Source organism: Brachyhypopomus gauderio, chromosome 4, assembly GCF_052324685.1.
Source record: "Brachyhypopomus gauderio isolate BG-103 chromosome 4, BGAUD_0.2, whole genome shotgun sequence".
NCBI lineage: Eukaryota > Metazoa > Chordata > Actinopteri > Gymnotiformes > Hypopomidae > Brachyhypopomus > Brachyhypopomus gauderio.
Window position 1 is genome coordinate 14,951,414 of NC_135214.1, and position 19,448 is coordinate 14,970,861.

At 41.5% G+C, this 19,448-nt stretch overlaps 1 protein-coding gene and 1 long non-coding RNA gene across 4 annotated transcripts in view; one reads left to right on the forward strand and one right to left on the reverse strand.

The window, feature by feature from the left end:
• Positions 1–17,448, forward strand: part of spegb (striated muscle enriched protein kinase b) — a 74,510-nt gene extending 57,062 nt beyond the window's left edge. For all 3 annotated transcript variants that reach the window (XM_077002510.1, XM_077002511.1, XM_077002512.1), the window contains 20 exons: positions 912–1,112; positions 1,701–1,758; positions 3,027–3,104; positions 3,686–3,858; positions 3,961–3,987; positions 4,122–4,274; positions 4,389–4,431; positions 4,513–4,581; positions 4,670–7,319; positions 7,600–7,749; positions 7,999–8,115; positions 9,005–9,172; positions 9,849–9,971; positions 10,543–10,707; positions 11,174–11,978; positions 12,179–12,418; positions 12,899–13,122; positions 13,456–13,531; positions 13,765–13,914; positions 14,046–17,448. In XM_077002510.1, coding sequence (XP_076858625.1) covers positions 912–1,112; positions 1,701–1,758; positions 3,027–3,104; positions 3,686–3,858; positions 3,961–3,987; positions 4,122–4,274; positions 4,389–4,431; positions 4,513–4,581; positions 4,670–7,319; positions 7,600–7,749; positions 7,999–8,115; positions 9,005–9,172; positions 9,849–9,971; positions 10,543–10,707; positions 11,174–11,978; positions 12,179–12,418; positions 12,899–13,122; positions 13,456–13,531; positions 13,765–13,914; positions 14,046–14,319 — 5,944 coding nt within the window. In that variant the 3' untranslated portion in view covers positions 14,320–17,448. The remainder of the gene's footprint in view (positions 1–911; positions 1,113–1,700; positions 1,759–3,026; positions 3,105–3,685; positions 3,859–3,960; positions 3,988–4,121; positions 4,275–4,388; positions 4,432–4,512; positions 4,582–4,669; positions 7,320–7,599; positions 7,750–7,998; positions 8,116–9,004; positions 9,173–9,848; positions 9,972–10,542; positions 10,708–11,173; positions 11,979–12,178; positions 12,419–12,898; positions 13,123–13,455; positions 13,532–13,764; positions 13,915–14,045) is intronic.
• Positions 16,933–19,313, reverse strand: LOC143512334 (uncharacterized). Its single transcript, XR_013130438.1, has 3 exons — positions 19,220–19,313; positions 18,861–18,972; positions 16,933–18,447 (listed from the first exon to the last, which is right to left on the reverse strand). It is a non-coding gene; the product is annotated as an uncharacterized LOC143512334 (long non-coding RNA).
• Positions 19,314–19,448: the final 135 nt, after the last annotated feature.

Below are 19,448 nucleotides of genomic sequence, written 5' to 3' on the forward strand. Positions count from 1 at the left end.
CAAATTCAATATGTACTGCTGCACCAAGACACCTTCTGATGCTGCTGCAAATTCAGAATACACACACAAACACATCAATAGAATAGCACATGCATGTTTTTTTAAGTGGTACATAGAGTTGTAAAGGCGTGGGGCAGTATTTTTTTGTGTAGTTACCCTGATCCACTGCATTTTTTTTCCATTTCATTTGACCTGCTTGTCCATGTTTTCTAAGAGTTTTATTAAATCTAACAAGCATTTACAACCCACACATGCACACACTACAAACACTTAACACTCTTGCCTGGTGGGAGGCTAATCAATTAAGGATTACTCTGTCCTTCCATTTTTCAACAGGATCAAATGCTCTCTGTTATTTTGATCTTACAGCAACATTTCATTGTAAATCTTCTTGAACTGCTTAAAACATCTTCCATATCAGTTGGCCATATCAGAGGGAAAACACAGATATTGCAGCACCCACTATGTTAAAAACAGTCTTAAACTACTGAAGATATGTAAAGCTAAAATAGGCTTCATGATTGCTGCATAACCCAGGCCTGTTATGACCACACTACGACCCCACCCTTAGCAATCATCTTAATGTGATCAATATACATTATATGATAAAAATAACATGTAGAACATAAATTTCAAATATGATTAATGCATATAGACTGTACCAATGCACATTAGTGGATATTGTAATACAAGACTCTATTAAAACTTAAATACCCCGGATACTATCCTTATTTAAATAAGTTGCCTGATATTAAAATATATATCATAAAACGATTTGAGTTTATATTATTGTATAGTATTATAATATTGAATCTGAGTTTCCCATTTCAACTGAATGAACTATTCCATTTCTAAAAGGTATTTTTCTATAACTTTATTCTTCTTTAATAATGAAATATGTTCTGTCCCAGAGGAGCGTTTTCCTATGTAAAACGCGTAACACACAAGGTGGGCAAGAGGGAATACGCAGCGAAGTACATCTCGGCTCGAGCAAAGAGAAAGGTCTCCGCCCTCCGAGAGTTGAACATCTTGTCTCACCTTGACCACGAGAGGATAGTGTACTTCCATGATGCCTTTGAGAAGAAGAATGCTGTGATCATTGTCACAGAGATGTATCCTTTTCATTATTTTCAAGTACTTTCTTGTACTTTTTAGAGTGAATGCACATTTAAACCAGGATGACACACACCTAAGGTGAAAACATCCCCGTCTCTAAGGAATTACAGTTATTTTTTCCCTCTCCATGCCTGTCATGGTTTCAAAACTGTCTCCTCTCTGATCTGGCAATGAAGGCATTTACTGCCCATTCAAAGGCCTATAGCTCCACTTTTCTTAATGAAACTTGCCTGGTGCAGTGAAGGTTGTAGCAGCTGTGTGTGTAATCTAAACCTGTCTATACCTGTCTCACTCCACTTACTCTATACCTGTCTCACTCCACTCACTCTCCAGCTAGCGTTGTCTCACTCCCACAGCGATAGAACTGTCACGATAATTTAAAGGAGCTGCTCTTCAGACCACACACACAATGGCACACAAGCACACGTCTTATCCACACACACCCACAAGACACACAAGTCAGTGTCTTTCTCTCTGTTTTCCTCGCTGACTCACACAGATAGACACAATGTCACTGTGTGATTGTTTGCAGCTATTGGCTTTTGCCCAGTGATTGTGATTGCCCTTGATAGTTTGTTTTGAAGATGTCACGAGGAGCTCCTGGAAAGGCTAACAAAGAAATCAGCAGTCTTAGAGGCAGAGGTGAGCAACACCTGTTCATCCTTCTCAGCATGCTTAAGGGAGTGCCTTTGTTGCATCCTTCAGGTGCATTTCAATCACTCTAGTGATTTCCTGTGAAGTGAACTACACAAGGAATTAAACCATTTTAATGGGTTTATTAGGGAGATTCCAGACCGTAGGGAGTGAAAATGTTCGGTTTGAAGGGATCTTCAAGCTCTGCAAGAAGTAGGCAAAAACAGTTCATCACTATGCAGGAAGCTGACATGAAGGTTTATCCATCCCTCATTACGTGTCTCGTCAAGAACAAGTTGAGTCTGTTGGCTTGCTCATTATCAGTGAGCAGCAAATAAACCAGAATATGTCAGAGTGTAAGGGCTATTAATATTTCACAATTTGTTTTACAGAAAACTATCAGCAATACTTGGGGACACTGTGGAATTAAATATTTCCATTTCCCTATATTTCTGTTTTCTCTTTATCTATTAGGCACCCAACAAAGGAGTTCCTGACCTTCCTCATGTGTGTCTTTTGATAATTTACATATACATTTACATTTATGGTACTTAGCAGACACTCTTATCCAGAGCACATTACAAGAGTGCTTTGTCATCTACTCATAGAACACATCCTGGCCAGTACATCAGGTTAGAGTCCAACATAGGTTAGAGTCCAACATAGGTTAGAGTCCATTGAACTAGGATACTGCTAGATGCAGAAGTCAATGCTGATACCCAGTGGCGGAGCCAAAGGGGGGGCAGGGGTGACAATTGCCACCCCCAACAGAGCCCTTGCTACCCCTAGTGCCACCCCACTGGAAATTGTAATTTTAGGAGAAAATATGTGTTTCCTTTCGTTCATCATTTATATATGGACCCCTCTGATAAAGCCTTGGTCACCCTTTGGCCACCCCTTGAAAAAAAGTCTAGCTCCGCCACTGTTGATACCTAGATAGTTACAAAACTAAGTGCAATATTGAACAACAGTTATTTCCTGACACAGCTGCAATTATTATGTGATACATAACCAAACTCCTTGACCTTTATTAGACTGCAAGAATGAGAGGAGTGCTGTCTTTAACGTTCATGTTGTGGACATGCCCTTCTATAGAGTTTTAGTTCTAACACTGGCCAAGCAATGTCCTGAAAACATCAGAACTTCAGTTTGAACTAAACTCTGCTCAGCTCTCTTTCTTGGAGCAGGGTGAATATCCCTTGGTTAATGAAGGTCTTCACAAGAAACGTGTATTATTCTACAGTCAAGATTGTGTTGATTTGGTATGTTCTTTCCAGGTTCGCTCAAGCATTAGGCAGCTTTTGGAGGGAATAAGCTATCTTCATCAAAATGACATCTTGCATTTGGACATCAAGGTGGGTTTATTTCTGCCCCCCCATCCTATCTGTGTACTTTCAACGCTATGAAAGCCTCAGAGTCCACTGCACATTTTATAGTTTCAGTATTTTGTCTTAGCATTTTCACATGTGGAACAAAGAGCGAGAATAACAAACAGAGAGAGTAATAAAGAGCGAGAGTACCAAACAGCGAGAGTACCAAACAGCGAGAGTACCAAACTGGAAGAGTAAGAAAGACCGAGAGTAACAAACAGTGAGAGTAACAAACAGCGAGAGTAAAAAAGAGCTAGATTAGCAAACATCGAGAGTAGCAAACATCGAGAGTAGCAAACAGCGAGAGTAGCAAACAGCAAGAGTAGCAAACAGTGAGAGTAGCAAACAGCGAGAGTAAAAAAGAGAGAGAGTAACAAACAGAGTGTAACAAAGAGCGAGAGTAATAAAGAGCTCATTTTTCCACTAATGAATGAAACATTGGGGTTGGGAATCTGCAGGACTGTGCTAGAACTGCAACCGAACAGGACTGAACTCCACAGACAGCACTATGAATATAAACACATGCAACAGTTTTGGTAAATTTGACTCTGTGTTTTGGCTAATAGCCTGATAACATCCTCATGGCCGACCATGTCAGCGATCAGATCCGCATTTGTGATTTTGGGAATGCGGTGAAGCTCACACCAGATGAAGCACAGTACTGCAAATATGGAACCCCAGAATTCATCGCTCCAGAGATTGTTAACCAGACACCAGTCTCCAAGGCAACGGACATTTGGTAAAGCACCTGGTGCCTCAAAATTGGTTTGTGTAAAAATAAAGTGTTCAAACAGTGACATGTTAGTAACTCAACCATTTTGGGGTTTTGTTTTATTTTCAGGCCTGTTGGTGTCGTGACTTATCTATGGTAGGTATGACGTCTTGTGACTATATCAAAAGAGAGAGATTTTAAAGTTCAAATTATAAAACATCTTTATTGCTCTTAACTACAAGAAACATGTATTGTAAACGATCCCTGTTAAATTAAGTTCTTTTTTGCAGTCTCACTGGAGTGTCTCCATTTGCGGGGGAAAATGACCGGAGCTCTGTTCTCAACATCAGGAATTACAATGTGGCTTTTGAGGAGAGCATGTTTGCTGACCTCTGTCATGAAGCAAAGGGATTTGTCATTAAATTGCTAGTGGCAGACAGACTGTAAGTGGAAACAGTCATCTAAAATCAGTAGAACTCATTGTCTCTGAATTACTCAGTGAACATTTCTACAGAAGGAGCCATCTTATGGCAACCTGATGTTTTTTTTATCTTCAGGAGACCAGATGCTATTGATTGTCTTCGTCATCCCTGGTTCAAGGTATGAGGTAGAAAAATAAAAGCAGAGCTGGGAACAGAGGCAGCATTATGAATTTCTCTAATAGTCATTTATCTCTTTCAGATCTTAAATAAGGGAAAGAACATAAGTACAGAGTCCCTCAAAAAATTTTTGTTAAGAAGAAAATGGCAGGTAATAATGTGTTAAAAAGACGTTTCAGCACAATTTTACAATTTCTTTTTTTCTGTAAAAAATAATACCTAAAAAATTTGTTTTACAGCGATCTCTTATCAGCTACAAATCCAAAATGGTGATGAGATCTATTCCTGAGTTGTTGGATGAATCTTCCAGTCATATCTCTATTGCAGTCCCACAACATCTAAAAGAGGGATCACCACCACCCTCTTCTTCATCAGATTCCGATGAAGACATTGATGAGTTGCCTTATATCCCCATGCCTCTCAATATGGAGTTTTCGGGTTCCAGAATGTCACTGACTGAGATTGTTGGAGATGACTCGAAGACAGGCAAACCTGATGGCCACCTTGAGACGTTTGGGTCAACCACTCAAAAATGGGAATCCATGGAGTGTGAAGCACCAGGAGATGCCAGTGACGTTGCTGCAAGAGGTCGGGCCAGGAAGCGGTCAACGCAAGATGATGACAAAGGCTCCTCTGATGAGGAACCAGGGGAACCAGGCAAGAGGGTGGAACAGACAAAGAGGCCCCTTCGTAGAGGATCAAGTATGGAGTCAGACAAGCCTGAGGAAGCTCACCGTAGAGGTGAACTGCGTAGAGGCAGTTCGGCAGATAGTGCCCTGCAACTCCACATCAAGCCAGAAGAGGGTGCTGAGGAAAGTCCAACTGACGGCAGAAGAGTCCTTAAAAAGTCTACATCCATGGAACTTCCTCGGAGGAGCCCAAGCCCAGGAGCTGCCAAACTAAGCCAGGAGGATTATGCCTTGAAATTGGAATTGATGAGACAAAGGCTTCTCAGGGGAGGCTCTGTGGACAACAAGATGAGTGGTCTTCGTGGCCCCCTGTTGGAGACGTTGGGTATGGGAGATGAGAAGCACTTCATGCGTGGGCCTCGTCTCGGCAATCCTCCACTGGTTCGAGCAGCATCCAGTGACACCCCAAGGGATGACACCCCAAAGACCAAAGTGCTCCGTAAAAGTGCTTCCTTTAGCCAGGGTGATGCTGAGCCCATGCCCCTACACCGTCGGATTGGAGCTCCTCTGGAGATCCCGCTGGCTCAGATAGAGGAACGACGGTTACAGGAAGCTGTGTCCATGTCTGCTCTTGCAGAGCCAGATGCCCACCCTATTACTCTCAAGCCACTCACTCCTGAATCAAAGAGAAATGAGACAAAGGTAAAGGCAAGAGAGAAGGAACCTTCACCTGTCAAAGAGTGTAAACCTGAGGAAATTCCAGTGAAACAAGCAGACATCTCCACTGTGGAGAAAGATGAAGATAAGAAGTCCAGTGAAGCTGGTGTTGAAAAGAAGGATTTGTGCATGTTACCGCAAACTGCCAAAGAACCTGAAAAGGTCCCCCAAAGTAGGTCAACATCTGCAATGGTGTCCAGAGTTGTGTTAGAGGAGAAAATTGAAGAGGAAGAAGAGGAGGAAGAAGAAGAAAAGGAACCAGCGAAAGAATATGTAATAGAAAAGGAACCTTCTATTCCTAAAATGGAGGTCAATGATGTTGATGAAGAGGTGAACTCACCAGATAAATCGTCAGAGGTCATTGTGACCACTAGTCCCACTGTTGTCACCACAGCAAAGGAATCATCCAGGGGTGCACAAAGTGTTGTCTCAACCTATGTGACCCCCTCTACACCTTCCCGAACAGTACTTCCTGATGGCAGGACCTCTGCATATGCAAGTATCATGCAGACCATTGTAGTCCCATCACTGCTACCATCAAGCCAAACTGCACCTGTTTCTACAGCTACAAGTATTTCATCATCAAATCCATCCTTGCCTAGATATTCAGAAATGTCTAAACATATTACAGAGCCTGCTCTCATTCCTACTCCATCATCTAAGACAGATATTCAGCCAACAACAGAACATCCTGCAGTTTTCTCTCGGGTGGCATCAGTTGAGCAGCAAACCAAAGAACCAAGTCCACCAAAGACCCCTACACGTGCTTCCCCAAAGAGAGAATCCTCTCCTGGAAGCCACATCCAGGACCTTGCGTCTGAGGAGGTCTTTGAAGCTAGGTTCAAGAAACGTGAATCTTCACTCACTCGTAGTCTGAAACTTCTTTCTTGGCAAAAGGCAGAAGAAAAATCCTCTGTAATTACTCCTGAGGTGACAGAGGAGATGTACCGTCCAGGACCAATTGGTGCTCCTCTAGAGTTTGCACCCAGGAGACTGGAGGAGAAGTCAAAGTCTGTTCAGGATCTTCGTGAAGCAGAGAAAGACCCAGGGTTCATGAGGAGACTGTCTATGCGCCTGAAGAGGACCCCATCGGTGGAGAGAAAAGAGGAAAAGCAGAAAGAGGATGATTCCAGTACCCCTCGGCGTCGTTTATCGTGGAATTTGGGGCGGAGAGGGTCACAAGACAAAAAAGAAGTGGAGATGATGAGGCTGGATGGAGGTCCAGAGACACCGCCAGAACCAGAGTCCAAGAAACCGTCTGAGTCCCCTGTCCTGGCAATGCGCAGAAAGATAGGCAACACAATGGCTGGCATATCGATGAGGATCAGAAGCCATTCTGATGAGAGAAAAGATGAAAAAGATGACAAAACTGAAACCAAGAGGACTCCTATACTGTCTATACTACGTCGTTCCACCTCAGAGGGTGGTAGTCTGAGGAGGGTGGGCATCCCACAGAATCAGCTAGCAGTCCAGTCAGGCACCGGGGCATCCTCTGAATCTTTGGATTCCATGTCTAGCATCCAGTCAGAGTCAGCTGTCAAGAGTACGTCACACAATTCATTAAATGCACACTGTAGGCCAAAATTATCTAAGCTTCTCACATCAGTCAACAATCAAAAAGCAAATGTTATCAAGGAATACATTAATTCATTGATTCAGCTGTGCAGAAGGTTGCAACAAAACTTTGCTTTCTGACTAACCTTTTATGTATGTTGCTCTGATATGCCATGAAAGGTTCGAGTTCAAAGCCAAAGCAAGTCACATTTCATTATCATGACATGTTGCTGTCATTCCTTTTAAGTGTCATGTTAATTCGCTCCCAGGCACAGAGACAGATCGCAGATCACGATGGGACCGATGGGGCCTGACCAGAGGTAGAAAGGACAAGACTGTGTCGCAACCAGACATACCCACTGCTATCGCCAGGGAGAACGGCTCCCTCCGCTCCCGTCAGTACTCACGGATGACCTCTGGTATGACCTCTTCTTCTTTAGTGTCACCTGTTGAGGATGATGCTTAAGTGCATCTAAGGTCAACGATGGCAGAAATGACTGAGATCAAAGTTTTTAGGCTAATGCCAGATTTGTCTTTGATCTTTTTTACATTTTGCTAGATGCTGCAGGCTATGTTATAACTTTGCATTCATCACAGTGAAACGTTTCAGCAAAGCTGGCATCAGCTTCGCTTTGAAGAGAAATCTCACAATACGACTTTTCACGTAGACTTCCCACCAGTGTTCCATATCAAACTGAGGGACCATGTTCTTCTCGAGGGAGACCCCGTCACACTCAGCTGCCTGCCTGCGGGTTGCCCTCACCCACGCATCACATGGCTGAAAGGTCTGCTCTCACCACAACCCTTGAAGCTACAAATCACATAGCTCACTCTTACGTAAACCAAACAAACACATTATCATGTGATGAATCATTCATTGTGCAATAAGCTCTGATAAAAAATCATTTAAAAGTGATGGCACTGGATTTAAAATTTGCTGGTCTTACTGCTGGTCAGATCTATTTTGAAATTTTACAACTGGGTGTTGATGTATATTTAGCAGATGGTTTTGTTGAGAGTGAATTTAAAACATTATTTGCTGTGTTTCCATTGATGTAATCCTTATTGCTAATGCCCTGAGTCAGAAGTTAGAACAGTTAAATCACCAAATGTCTTCATGCCCCTTGAAAGGCTGACAAGTTGTGTATTTGCTTAGTTGAATAATAATAATAATAATAATAATAATAATAATAATAATAATAATAATAATAATAATAATAATAATAATAATAATAAGCTATTGTCTGGGCTTTTGTTGAAAAACATCATTACTGTGCTTACAGCCCAAAAAAATAATAATTCAACTACTGAGCTGATTTATTAGACAGGAAAGCACACTATAAACTCACACAACGTTTGCAAATGAGCCTATTATCTTTGCATCTGTTCAGCCAAATTGTGTCAGGGCAAAATAATTCTGACCTCTTCACTATGTTTATGCAGTGTTGTAGAACAGTCAGTGCTCACATTGTCAAAGCTGTTCGTTTCTTAGCTATTTATAGTGGGTTTTCCTATTCTAAATGTCACTGCAGTGTCTGACTTCACCACATAAACCAAAACACAGAATGGGAACATCAGCTTTTTAGGCAAAACCTTTGAGACAAAGTGACTTTAGGCAAAATCAAAGAAGTTGTGCAGTCTTATTGACCTGCGGATTGATGTGCACATACGCAGATAAAAAGCCACTGGAGATTGACTCAAGGATGAATATGATCTCCTGCCCTGATGGGAGACAGCTACTCATGATTATGAAGACCACCAAGAAAGACACGGGTCTATATGAGTGCGTAGCCACAAACCCACTGGCCGCCGTTAGAAGTTCCTGCACACTCTCACTCGCCCGTGAGTTTGCACACACATATGCACATACACACATGTACACATACGCACGTGTACACACGTGTTGACATGTACAGGAAGAGTGGTGAGTGTGAGATACTGCATGTAAACGATGCAAGCGGCAGGGAGGGGGAACATGCTCTGAGTCTGTACACAACAGTCTTCAGCCATGGGGTGACCCCGCCGCATTCACAGAGGCTGTGTCTCTGGCGTCACCGCTTCTCCATGACAACCGGCCCGCTCTCTGATTGGCAAAGCAGACAAATATTGTGTTCATCAATGTGCAAAGCCATTTGCTCACGGGGCTCCTGGCTATAAATCATCTTCTTTGCCAAAAGCTGTCTGAGAGCCAATTAACCAGGCAAGGTCACACGCTAGTAGGGCCACACCCATTTTTTCACCACGGAGCATTAATTTTACATACTCTTAAATGCTCATGGGGGACTGCATGGATTTCTGTACTAAACTTTTACAATGTAGTATGCAAGATTGAACTGCAATGACGTAATGATTTTTTGTATCTCTCCTTTAGATTCTTTACAAACTTTACAATTATGTTACAACTGATTTCCCCATGTAGATTTTCATTGCGTGGACTACGCTTCTCCTTGATCGTTACAAAAACCCATATCCTGACATTCACCTTTCAGTTCTAACTACGGTGTTGCTGTTCATGTAGGTCTGCCAAACCAACCAGGCACACCGGAGATTCCTCAGAAGTACAAGAACACAGCTCTAGTGGTGTGGCGCCCATCAGACACCATGGCCCCGTGCACATACTCTCTGGAGCGGAGGACTGAGGGTAATCTTAAAGAAACACAGCGCCCGAAACAGCATGAATGAATGCATGCAGGACCCGCTAGTGTGGGATGTGGGACCACAACCTCAAGTCCAAATGTTTAGAATGACTTATTGAAAGCAAGTGTCTCCCATTTCTGCCTCAATTAATTAAAAAATTGATTACTCACTCATCTATATTTTTGATGTAATGACTTCAGTGGCCACTCCTTACTGTGTATGTCAGGAACTCATCTCAAAATCTAAAATATACGCATATAGTAGAGGACCTTCATTAAGGGGAATGTATATTTGTGAAATGATGATATTTTTACTGTTATTTCTCTCTACAAAATCATTGCTGCGATTTGCTCAAGTAGATCTTTGCTGCCATCACTCGGAAAGATGAGGCATTGCAATGGATTTATTTAGCGTCTTCTCATTTAGGGATCATCGTTATATTGTGAACTATTTCGAAATGTGCAAAATACGAAAGGAAGCTTAATTTTACTTGATTTCTCAGCAAAAATAAAATTTCTTACCTGTCATTTTCAGAATATTGTCTAATTTTTTTTAACTTAATTTTCCATTTCAAGGTGAAAGTAACTGGCTAATTGTTACCACGGGTGTAGCTGACTGTTACTACAATGTCACAGACCTCCCGACTGGCAGCACTTACAGGTTCAGAGTAGCTTGTGTGAATAAGGCTGGCCAGGGTCCGTACAGCAATCTGTCTGAGAAAATCACCCTGGACTCAGAAGGTACAGTTCATTTTGCATCACTTGTGCCCACTTCCTGTTTCTTGACTTCAAGAATTACCAACATGACACATAATGATATTAAGATAAGACTGAAGCACTCTTGAGAGAGTAAAGTGTTAGGTGCACTCTTCCTCCTACCACAAATGGTGTTGATTACCAAATTAATCTGGGTATAAACATTTAATATTTGCTTACTTTTTGCACTTGTGCTATTAAAAGGGTCTAAGCAGTTTTCCACCAGTCACTGTAGAGAGGCCCTTTTTACTGTGATCTCTTCTCATAGCACCCTTTCACAGCAGTTTTACAAATGCATCAAATAACACTTGGGTCTAATGGTAAAATATTTGCTGAACTGGGCAAAATATTTCTACATATTTTCGTATGTATTCCACTTCATGAACAGTTCTTTAAGATCAACATTTTTTAGAGTTAAAAAAATGTCTTTTAACAATTCCTTTACTCTCAGTTGCTCAAAAATCCACTGGAACAGTCATTGTGAAGACCCTTCCAACATCAGCAGGCCCTGCAGTGGTGACCTCCACCATGACGATGCCTCCTATGAAGTCCGCTGGGAGTAAACCCACAGCCACCACTTCCGTAGGCCAAGTACAGACCCCTGCTGTCCCCCCGGCACAGCCTCTCAAACCTGTCCCTGCACCCACCTCCACCACTCCACCAGCCCCACCCTCCGTCACAACCCCCTCGTACTCAACCCCAACCTATCACAATGTGTCTGAATCCCAGTCTCTAACCCCAAGTACCTCCACGCCAACCAAAGCGAAGACCACTCTCAATATCACTGTAGCCAAGCCTACTGCTACCCAAGCTGCCCCTCAAGTGCAGCCAACGCCAACCAAACCCTCCCCTCCTGTCCTTCTCCCCAAACCACAGAGTCCTGTGAATGTAGCTCCGCCCATGGCACAAACTCCCCCGGTTTCCCCGCCCCCTTTAGTGTCTCCGCCCCCTGCCATTGGCAAACCCATCTCCTCTGTGCCCATGTATGTCCCCACAACCACAGCAGCACAAGTGACCCCAGTCAACCAAAATACACCCTCTCCTGCCCTGTCTCCACCTGTAGTATTAGTTACTAGTCTAAGTCCTGTAGGGGAAGGTTCTGGTACACCCAGCAGGATGACTCCTAGTGGGAGGGCCACGCCATCGGGCCGTTTAACCCCTACAGGCCGTAGAACTCCTTTGGGAAAGCCTGGAGAATCTGCCCTCCGGCAAGGAGTGCCCCAAAAACCATACACCTTCATGGACGAGAAGGCCAGGTAATGAATAAGAAATCTAATGTTTCACTGTCTTCCATTGTCTACTTTCCTAGGTCAGAACTTAGAGAATTAAAATATTTGTTTCTGTCTAAAGCTTGCTTTTCTTTAGGTTTCTTCTTTGTATTCTTCTCTGATAATTTTAATGGAATATTTTTCATTTAATTTTATTCATTGTTTATCTTTTGTGTCTTTTCTTTCAGAGGCCGTTTTGGCGTAATCCGAGAATGCAGAGAAAATGCTTCGGGCAACCTCTTCATGGCCAAAATCGTTCCGTATGAGCCAGACAGCAAGTCAACGGTGCTGCAAGAGTATGAGATCCTCAAATCCCTGCATCATGAGAAGATCATGGCCCTCCACGAGGCCTATGTCACCCCACGATACCTGGTGCTCATCTCAGAGTGCTGCGTGGGCAAAGAGATCCTCTACAGCCTGATTGACAGGTCTGAGAACCTTTGTCTGGTTTGTCTTTGGCTTGCTCTTCTTTTGCTCCTGCCAGACACAGCACTTTACTGTATCGCAAAACAAGTGTTTGTTGTTTGGGTCACGTGACTGGATGGTTATTGATGGTTAGAGTGAAGATTTTGGCTGTGTTCCAATTTTGAAAATGAATCCCTCATTCACTTTGCCTAGCAACCTTTACTGGGCACATTCACTTTCCCAAAATCCCTAAAAAGCTGACAAATCTCCTACTTTCAGATAATGTGTATTAGCTTGCAGCTGCTGATTAGTCAATCACATAGTAACAAAACTTACCTTTATTACTTAAAAAAACAAAAACAAAACCAACAGGTTAATTTATCCCTTACAAACGACCCCTCTAGGAAGGAAAAAAGGGAGCAAACTGGTCCTTATTTTTGATGACACTGGAAAGGTGCCATTGTGCTAGTTGAAATCTTTCCCAACCTCCCCCTCTTCCCCAGGTTCCGCTATTCAGAAGACGACGTGGTCGCGTACATTGTGCAGGTCCTGCAGGGCTTGGATTACTTGCACAACAGGAGAATCCTGCACCTGGACATTAAGCCAGACAACATCATCGTCACCTACATGAACGTAGTCAAGATCATTGACTTTGGCAGCGCGCAGACCTTCAACCCTCTGTTCCTGAAGCAGTTCAATCCTCCTATAGGAACCCTTGAGTACATGTGTAAGTAATACTGTGAAACATTGCAGTTTCTTTTATTTCAGAGAGGACATTTTCAGACCCTCCTCAATTAGCACAGCTTTTAAGTTGAAATGTTGGCTTAGTGGATTATTTATAATTTTTTCCCCTAAAATAAAAATTTTCTGATACTATCTTCACCCCAGACAATGTCACCCAATCTAGGCGTTTCTACTTTCTATTTTCTCTCGTGCAAAAGGTCATTTGGAACGTGTGTGTTTCCTTTTAAGGTTTTTTGGTAATTGAGCATATCATTGCACTCTGTAATTTGTGGGGGGGGTTTTGTTGTTTTTTCAAATCCCTGCTGATGGCTGAAAGCTCCCGAGATGTTGAAAGGGGACGTGGTGGGTCCTCCAGCTGACATCTGGAGTGTTGGTGTTCTGACCTACGTCATGTGAGTTGGCCACTGCTGTACTGCAGCTTCTGACTTGTTGCAGAGAGCAAAACGAGCGAAATGTGTTTTATTCTGCTGTGGTCTACTGCCTGTTTGTCTGTCCTTCTACCTGTGTATCTGCCAACTTGCAAACTTGACTCTGTTTACTCTGACTTAAATAGGAACATTTAATGTTTATATTAAACTCTGTCAGCCATAATTCTCATTGCCATGTTGGATCGTGTAACTTTCAGGCTCAGTGGAAGGTTGCCCTTCATGGAGAACGACCCAGCGGAGACAGAGGCCAGAATCCAGGCAGCCAAGTTTGACCTCAGCAAGCTCTACCAAAATGTGTCCCAAAGTGCCTCTCTGTTCCTTAAGAAGATCCTGTGCACGTACCCTTGGTATGGCAAGAACACTCGCACGGGTCTGTGTCAGTTGAGATATGTCATTCTGCCGAAGAATGCACCTGAGGCATTACTGTGTGTGTGTGTGTGTGTGTGTGTGTGTGTGTGTGTGTGGTGTTATATTCCAGGGCACGTCCCTCTATTAAGGACTGCTTCAACAACTCTTGGCTGCAGGATGCATACCTGATGCGTCTGCGACGACAGACCCTCACTTTCACCACCACGCTCCTCAAAGAGTTCCTCAGCCAGCAGCAACAGATCAGGGCTCAGACGGCCACCAAACACAAAGTTCTCCTGCGCTCTTACCAGAGCTCCACCCAAACCCCAACTACACCCACCACCCCCTCCACTCCATCCACTCCGTCCACCCCCTCCACTCCCTCCACGCCTGTCACCCAGTGAGCTCACCTCAGCTCTCACAGAGGGACACCACATGAGAGGGGAGCTCTAGGTTGTCAAAGGGGAAGGACAGAGAGGCTTGGCCCAAGGATGGCTCGCCAGCTCTGGGGTGAGACCTGCCTGTGCCCTGGCTGGACCACATGGGGGCCAGGTACTGTGTAGTGTGTGAACACATCAGGTCCAGGGTCAGCACACGTGGCCCAGTTCTGTGAAGAGTCTAACACGCTCATAGTCAGACCTAGACGAGAAAAAAAACGTTTATCTTTATCACAATCTTTATCAGACTCAAGAACAGAGACACACACAAACACACACAGGCCTCGCTTCTCCTTGAAGACACAACAGAGCCTGATATGTTAACTTCTGTCAGCTGCAGCCTGCATGCTAAGCATTGTTGTGATCATTGTCCTGCTCTTAGCTCCGCCCCCATCCTTTGCTCCACCCTGCGTTGTCTTGCTATGCCCCTTGCCTCTTCATCATCTTCTGTCCATGACCGACTGAGGGTTGCAAGCTGCACTCTGCATCATGTGCAGTCCTCACACAGAGCTTATAATTTAATGAAAACGTGAAGGTGTACAGCAAAATGTTTTTCAAATTAATGTAAACCTGTGCTGTTTCCCTACAATGACCCTGGAGCCTTGATACTTTGGAGGAGAAAATGTGTATATCCTGTTTTTCTGCTAGTTTTTATGAGATTGTTGACACTTTTCTTACAGGTAATTGTTATACAGAAATCATGAGAATATATTGAAGGTTAGAAAATAATACTGAGCACTCAAGCTATTCTTACTGTATGGCTTGATGTTTTACAACCAACTTCTTTTGTCTTTTATAGACTTTTATGGCAAAAGGTTGGATCCTACTGAGCTGCTTGCGACACCAGAGAAAAAGTTTGATTAAAACTGGTAGCTTTCCAAAGTCATGCATCGTTTTGCAAAAATGCCCAGTCTTTGAAACAACACAGCTATTTGGCTTCTCATGCCACTGTGGAAATTTAAAATAACTCATTTTATTTATTTATTTTTTATTTTTTTGGTTATTAGAAGTGGCCTTTGCATTTAAAATCCAGAATGCGTTATCCAACATGGACACAGACATACAGAATGTATTGTAAATCAAGACGGACATCTTTGTGTTCTTTTTTTATATTAACAATTCTTTAAACCTTTTCAATGTTTTCCCTGCACACTGATAAAGTGACAAGCATGCTACCAATACCGATATTCCCTTTATAGACAAATAGAATAAAATGTATTACTACCTGTGGCAGCAAAATGAGGCATTGTGGTGTTATTCCTTAGCTTAAATAACAAAAAAGTGTTTTACTTAAGTTTTGTGCGTGTTATTTATGGTTTATTTTATCAGGGTAGTCACACAGAAAGGTTTAATCGCATCTATAAAGAAGCTGCTATGTAATTCTAAAACTTAAAAGTATATTGACAACAAGTAAGGCAGTGAGAACATGTTTTACAAGGCTCAGCAGATCTGACATTTAAACTTTGGCATTTCTGGTGCACTCTAAAACCTGATTCAGTTGAATGTGCTGACCACTTATTGTGTAGTGTGCACTCTAAGACCTGATTCAGTTGAGTATTAAGGTCTAGTTGGAGGGAATGCCATATTTTGCACTCAAATTATCTTCAAATTAAAGAAAAGGACAGAAATGACAGGAAGAGACAGTAGCAGCTACACTGAATGTCTAAACAGAGTCTTTGTAACACTACTCAGTTGGTTCTTAACGTGAAGTACAGTTGTCTGTTATCAGTAAATGAGAGTAATGTTAGCGTGGTGTAGTTAAAAATAAATATCTTCTACCATCTAATGTAGAATTATTTGAGTTGTAATGTAATTAATAGATTTTGCACAACAAAATTTGTAAGATGAAAGTACATTAATTTGTGTCTATTCTAGCTACGTAAATGATCAGAATCCTATTTTCCCAGCGAATCTTAACTGTTAAACTTGTCAAAATGATAGTCTATTATCTTTTAAGAGCAAACTTTGATAACCTTAATAAACAAAGCACATATCAATAATCCCCAATAAAACATAAAAATACATCAAATTATTTTTATTGTACAGGGATCATATTGGTACAGTTGTGAATACTACATAGTCAAACATTTGATTAAAATGAGGATTACTGTAGTTGTTATCTAACGAGACAAACCTGTCATGAAGTAGTTATCAGAGCTCATAAATTTATTTTTTGGTATTTTTGCTTGTGTGTGATTTCATAGTTTGTATAAATAATTTAAAAAGGTATCAAAATATCCAATACAACAGTTTGTCATGTGCATCTACAAAAAATGGATTTCAGAAGTTCCACAGAATGTGTAAATCTGAACACTGTAGATCAAACTCCTCACATGTGAGTGAGTAGAGCAAACACTGCTGATGGTACAGCAGCTCACAATGCCTCTCTCTCTCTATCTATCTATCTATCTATCTATCTATCTATCTATCTATCTATCTATCTATCTATCTATCTATCTATCTATCTATCTATCTCCCTCTCTCCCTCTCTCTCTCTCCCTCTCTCATATATATATATGGGGAAGGCTTGTTAATGTATAACTCCTCACAGTGCCTGTTGTATAGTTTTTTCAAGCTAGGTTACTTTTTCATTTGCATAAAATACAGTTTTATTCTATTTACAGGAACAAGGCCCTTTGTGTTTTATTTGTTTCCAATATTATTATTATTATTATTTCTTGCAGTACAGTTTCAATTTTTATAAATTTTATCTCTATTATTTGGATAATTGAATTCTGTGGAAATCTGAACTCTGTTCAGTGATGACAGTTTGGAAAAAGCAGTGTGACTACTAACAGTAAAATCACAACAAACTGAACTGAATATGGCTAACAGACAGTGGTTTTCTGGTTGATGTGTTTTTGTACTACTAATTTGTGTGTGAGCATTTGCATTTTTCCTTTTTATGATTTTATTTCTTTTCTGCTGAGCAACCCTTTAATGTGAAAGAACACCAAGCTTCTCTGCAATGAAATATATTGCACTAAAACAGTGACAAACATTGACATGCCATGGATGTTTCACAGTAGTATGAAATAAGTGTGTATATGTTGGAATACATGACAATTAATTAAATAAAGTCCGCTGTTAACAGTACTGCATCTGAAAATGGCAGTTTTGTCACACATAGACTTCCATGGTGTTATCGATATACATATATATATCGGTTCCTCATAATAGCACTTTAATGGTACATTTAGAATTTCCTAATTTTTATTGCATTTAAAATAGAGTTTTACTGTATATTTCTTTAAAACATTCAATCCAATCCACAACGAGAAATAAATACTGACCACCTGTTAGGTTATTTCATTTGTGTTCAAATTAATTTAATTATATACAAATTATATTTGCATGAATTAAATATTTCTGTAATTTGTAAACACATGCTGAAGTGTGGAAGTTTGGCCAGTCAGGTGCAGTGACTCCTAATTTTACCTTTAAAACAGATAGGCATGCGGAATACTACACTGAGCTGAGAGACACACTTTCCACAGATGTATCTTCGATTGACAGCTGAAATGAGTTCCATAAGTGGGCCATTAGCTAAATGTGTAGATGCACTCAAGTAAGACAAACTCAAACCTTACACATCTCAATAACTGTCCACTTGTGTGGATACCCTCATCTGGGAGAACTCATGTTTCATGTCCAGTGCTTTGGTATCTAATGCCACTACCCTGATGCCTCTCACACAGCATTATGGGTAGCCTCCAGGGCCTTTGCACCATGGCTTCACTATATAAGGCCTGGCTTGCTACTCTGAAACACTTGTTGTCCATTTTTATTTACCTCAACAACCCGAGAGACTCCAAGGAAGAGATCCACAGAAGGTCAAATGATATTTGTGGGCCTTCTCCATCTAGACTCCAGGACACCACGCTGGTCCCAGTGGAATGCTCTTTAAAACCAGGAGTGTAGGTGGTTCTCTGTGGATCCATAGTGAGAAGAGAAATCCCCAACCCTCTCTGTGGTGAGTCTTTCTGATTTTGTTCATTCAGATCACTAATTCACTTTATCACTAATCTTCAGATTTCTGATGATCCAGATCAGATGAATTGTTGTGTAGTGTGGAGAACCACGTCCTGACGTTGGCTGGATGGAGATGACATACAGGAAGATGACAGGTAGAATTCTGATTTATAGCAGGCGTCACCAAGTCCTGTTCTGATGGGCCACAATGATACAATAGTGTTTTTAAATGAGTGTTTTCCCTACTCTAACCATTAGCTCATTATCTACAGGTAAATGTAATGTTTTTAAAATAGATAACTGAAAACAGATTTTTAAAAAACCCTACAAAACCTACAAATAAACAAATAACACACCCCCAATTGTTAAAACTCGTTGAAGCTACAGTCTAAAATGCTTCGACTATTTCCAATAGTTTTTCATTTTCCTTTTTATCCCCTTTGCAGCCCCAGGGTGTTTTTGACGTGGGAGATACCAACACCATCCTGAATCAACCATCGGATTGGGGAAAGTACGAAGTCTTCGTGGAGACCAACCTGAGGACAGACCAGTCCCTCGCTCGAGTGGACATCCTGAGGGACCCACAACAGCTCCTCTGTCTTCCTTCATCGTGTCTTCCAAGCAAGATTCATTCCCTTTCGTTAACAACTAAACAATAAAGGTTAAACTAAAATTTCATTTCGCGTGTGTAGATGTTAGATAACTTAATTCATATATGGAGAGCAATTTGTTAAGAATTGGCCCGAGGACACTCCTGTCTGTATAATTTCCACGGTCAGGACTACTGTTGCTCAGTAGATATTATTGAACTGATAGATATTAACAACTTATTACTATATTGAACGTTTGAAAACCAACATGCATGTATGAATAAAATCAGGAAATGTCTGTTCACCTTTACATGATCTTTTTCTTCGAAGGACGGTAATGACTAGCCTCGTTTGTCTGTGTTCAAACTCTTAAGTTGTTGCACAAGTGTGAGATAAAATATCCCTGAAAGGAAGTTCCACTATTTCACTATTAAATAATAACAAGCAAGGCCGTCGTTGTCATATTTATGTGCTCTAGAACGGAATGATAACTTTGTCTTTATTGAATTAGGCCTACTTTAGAGTGCTTTGAAC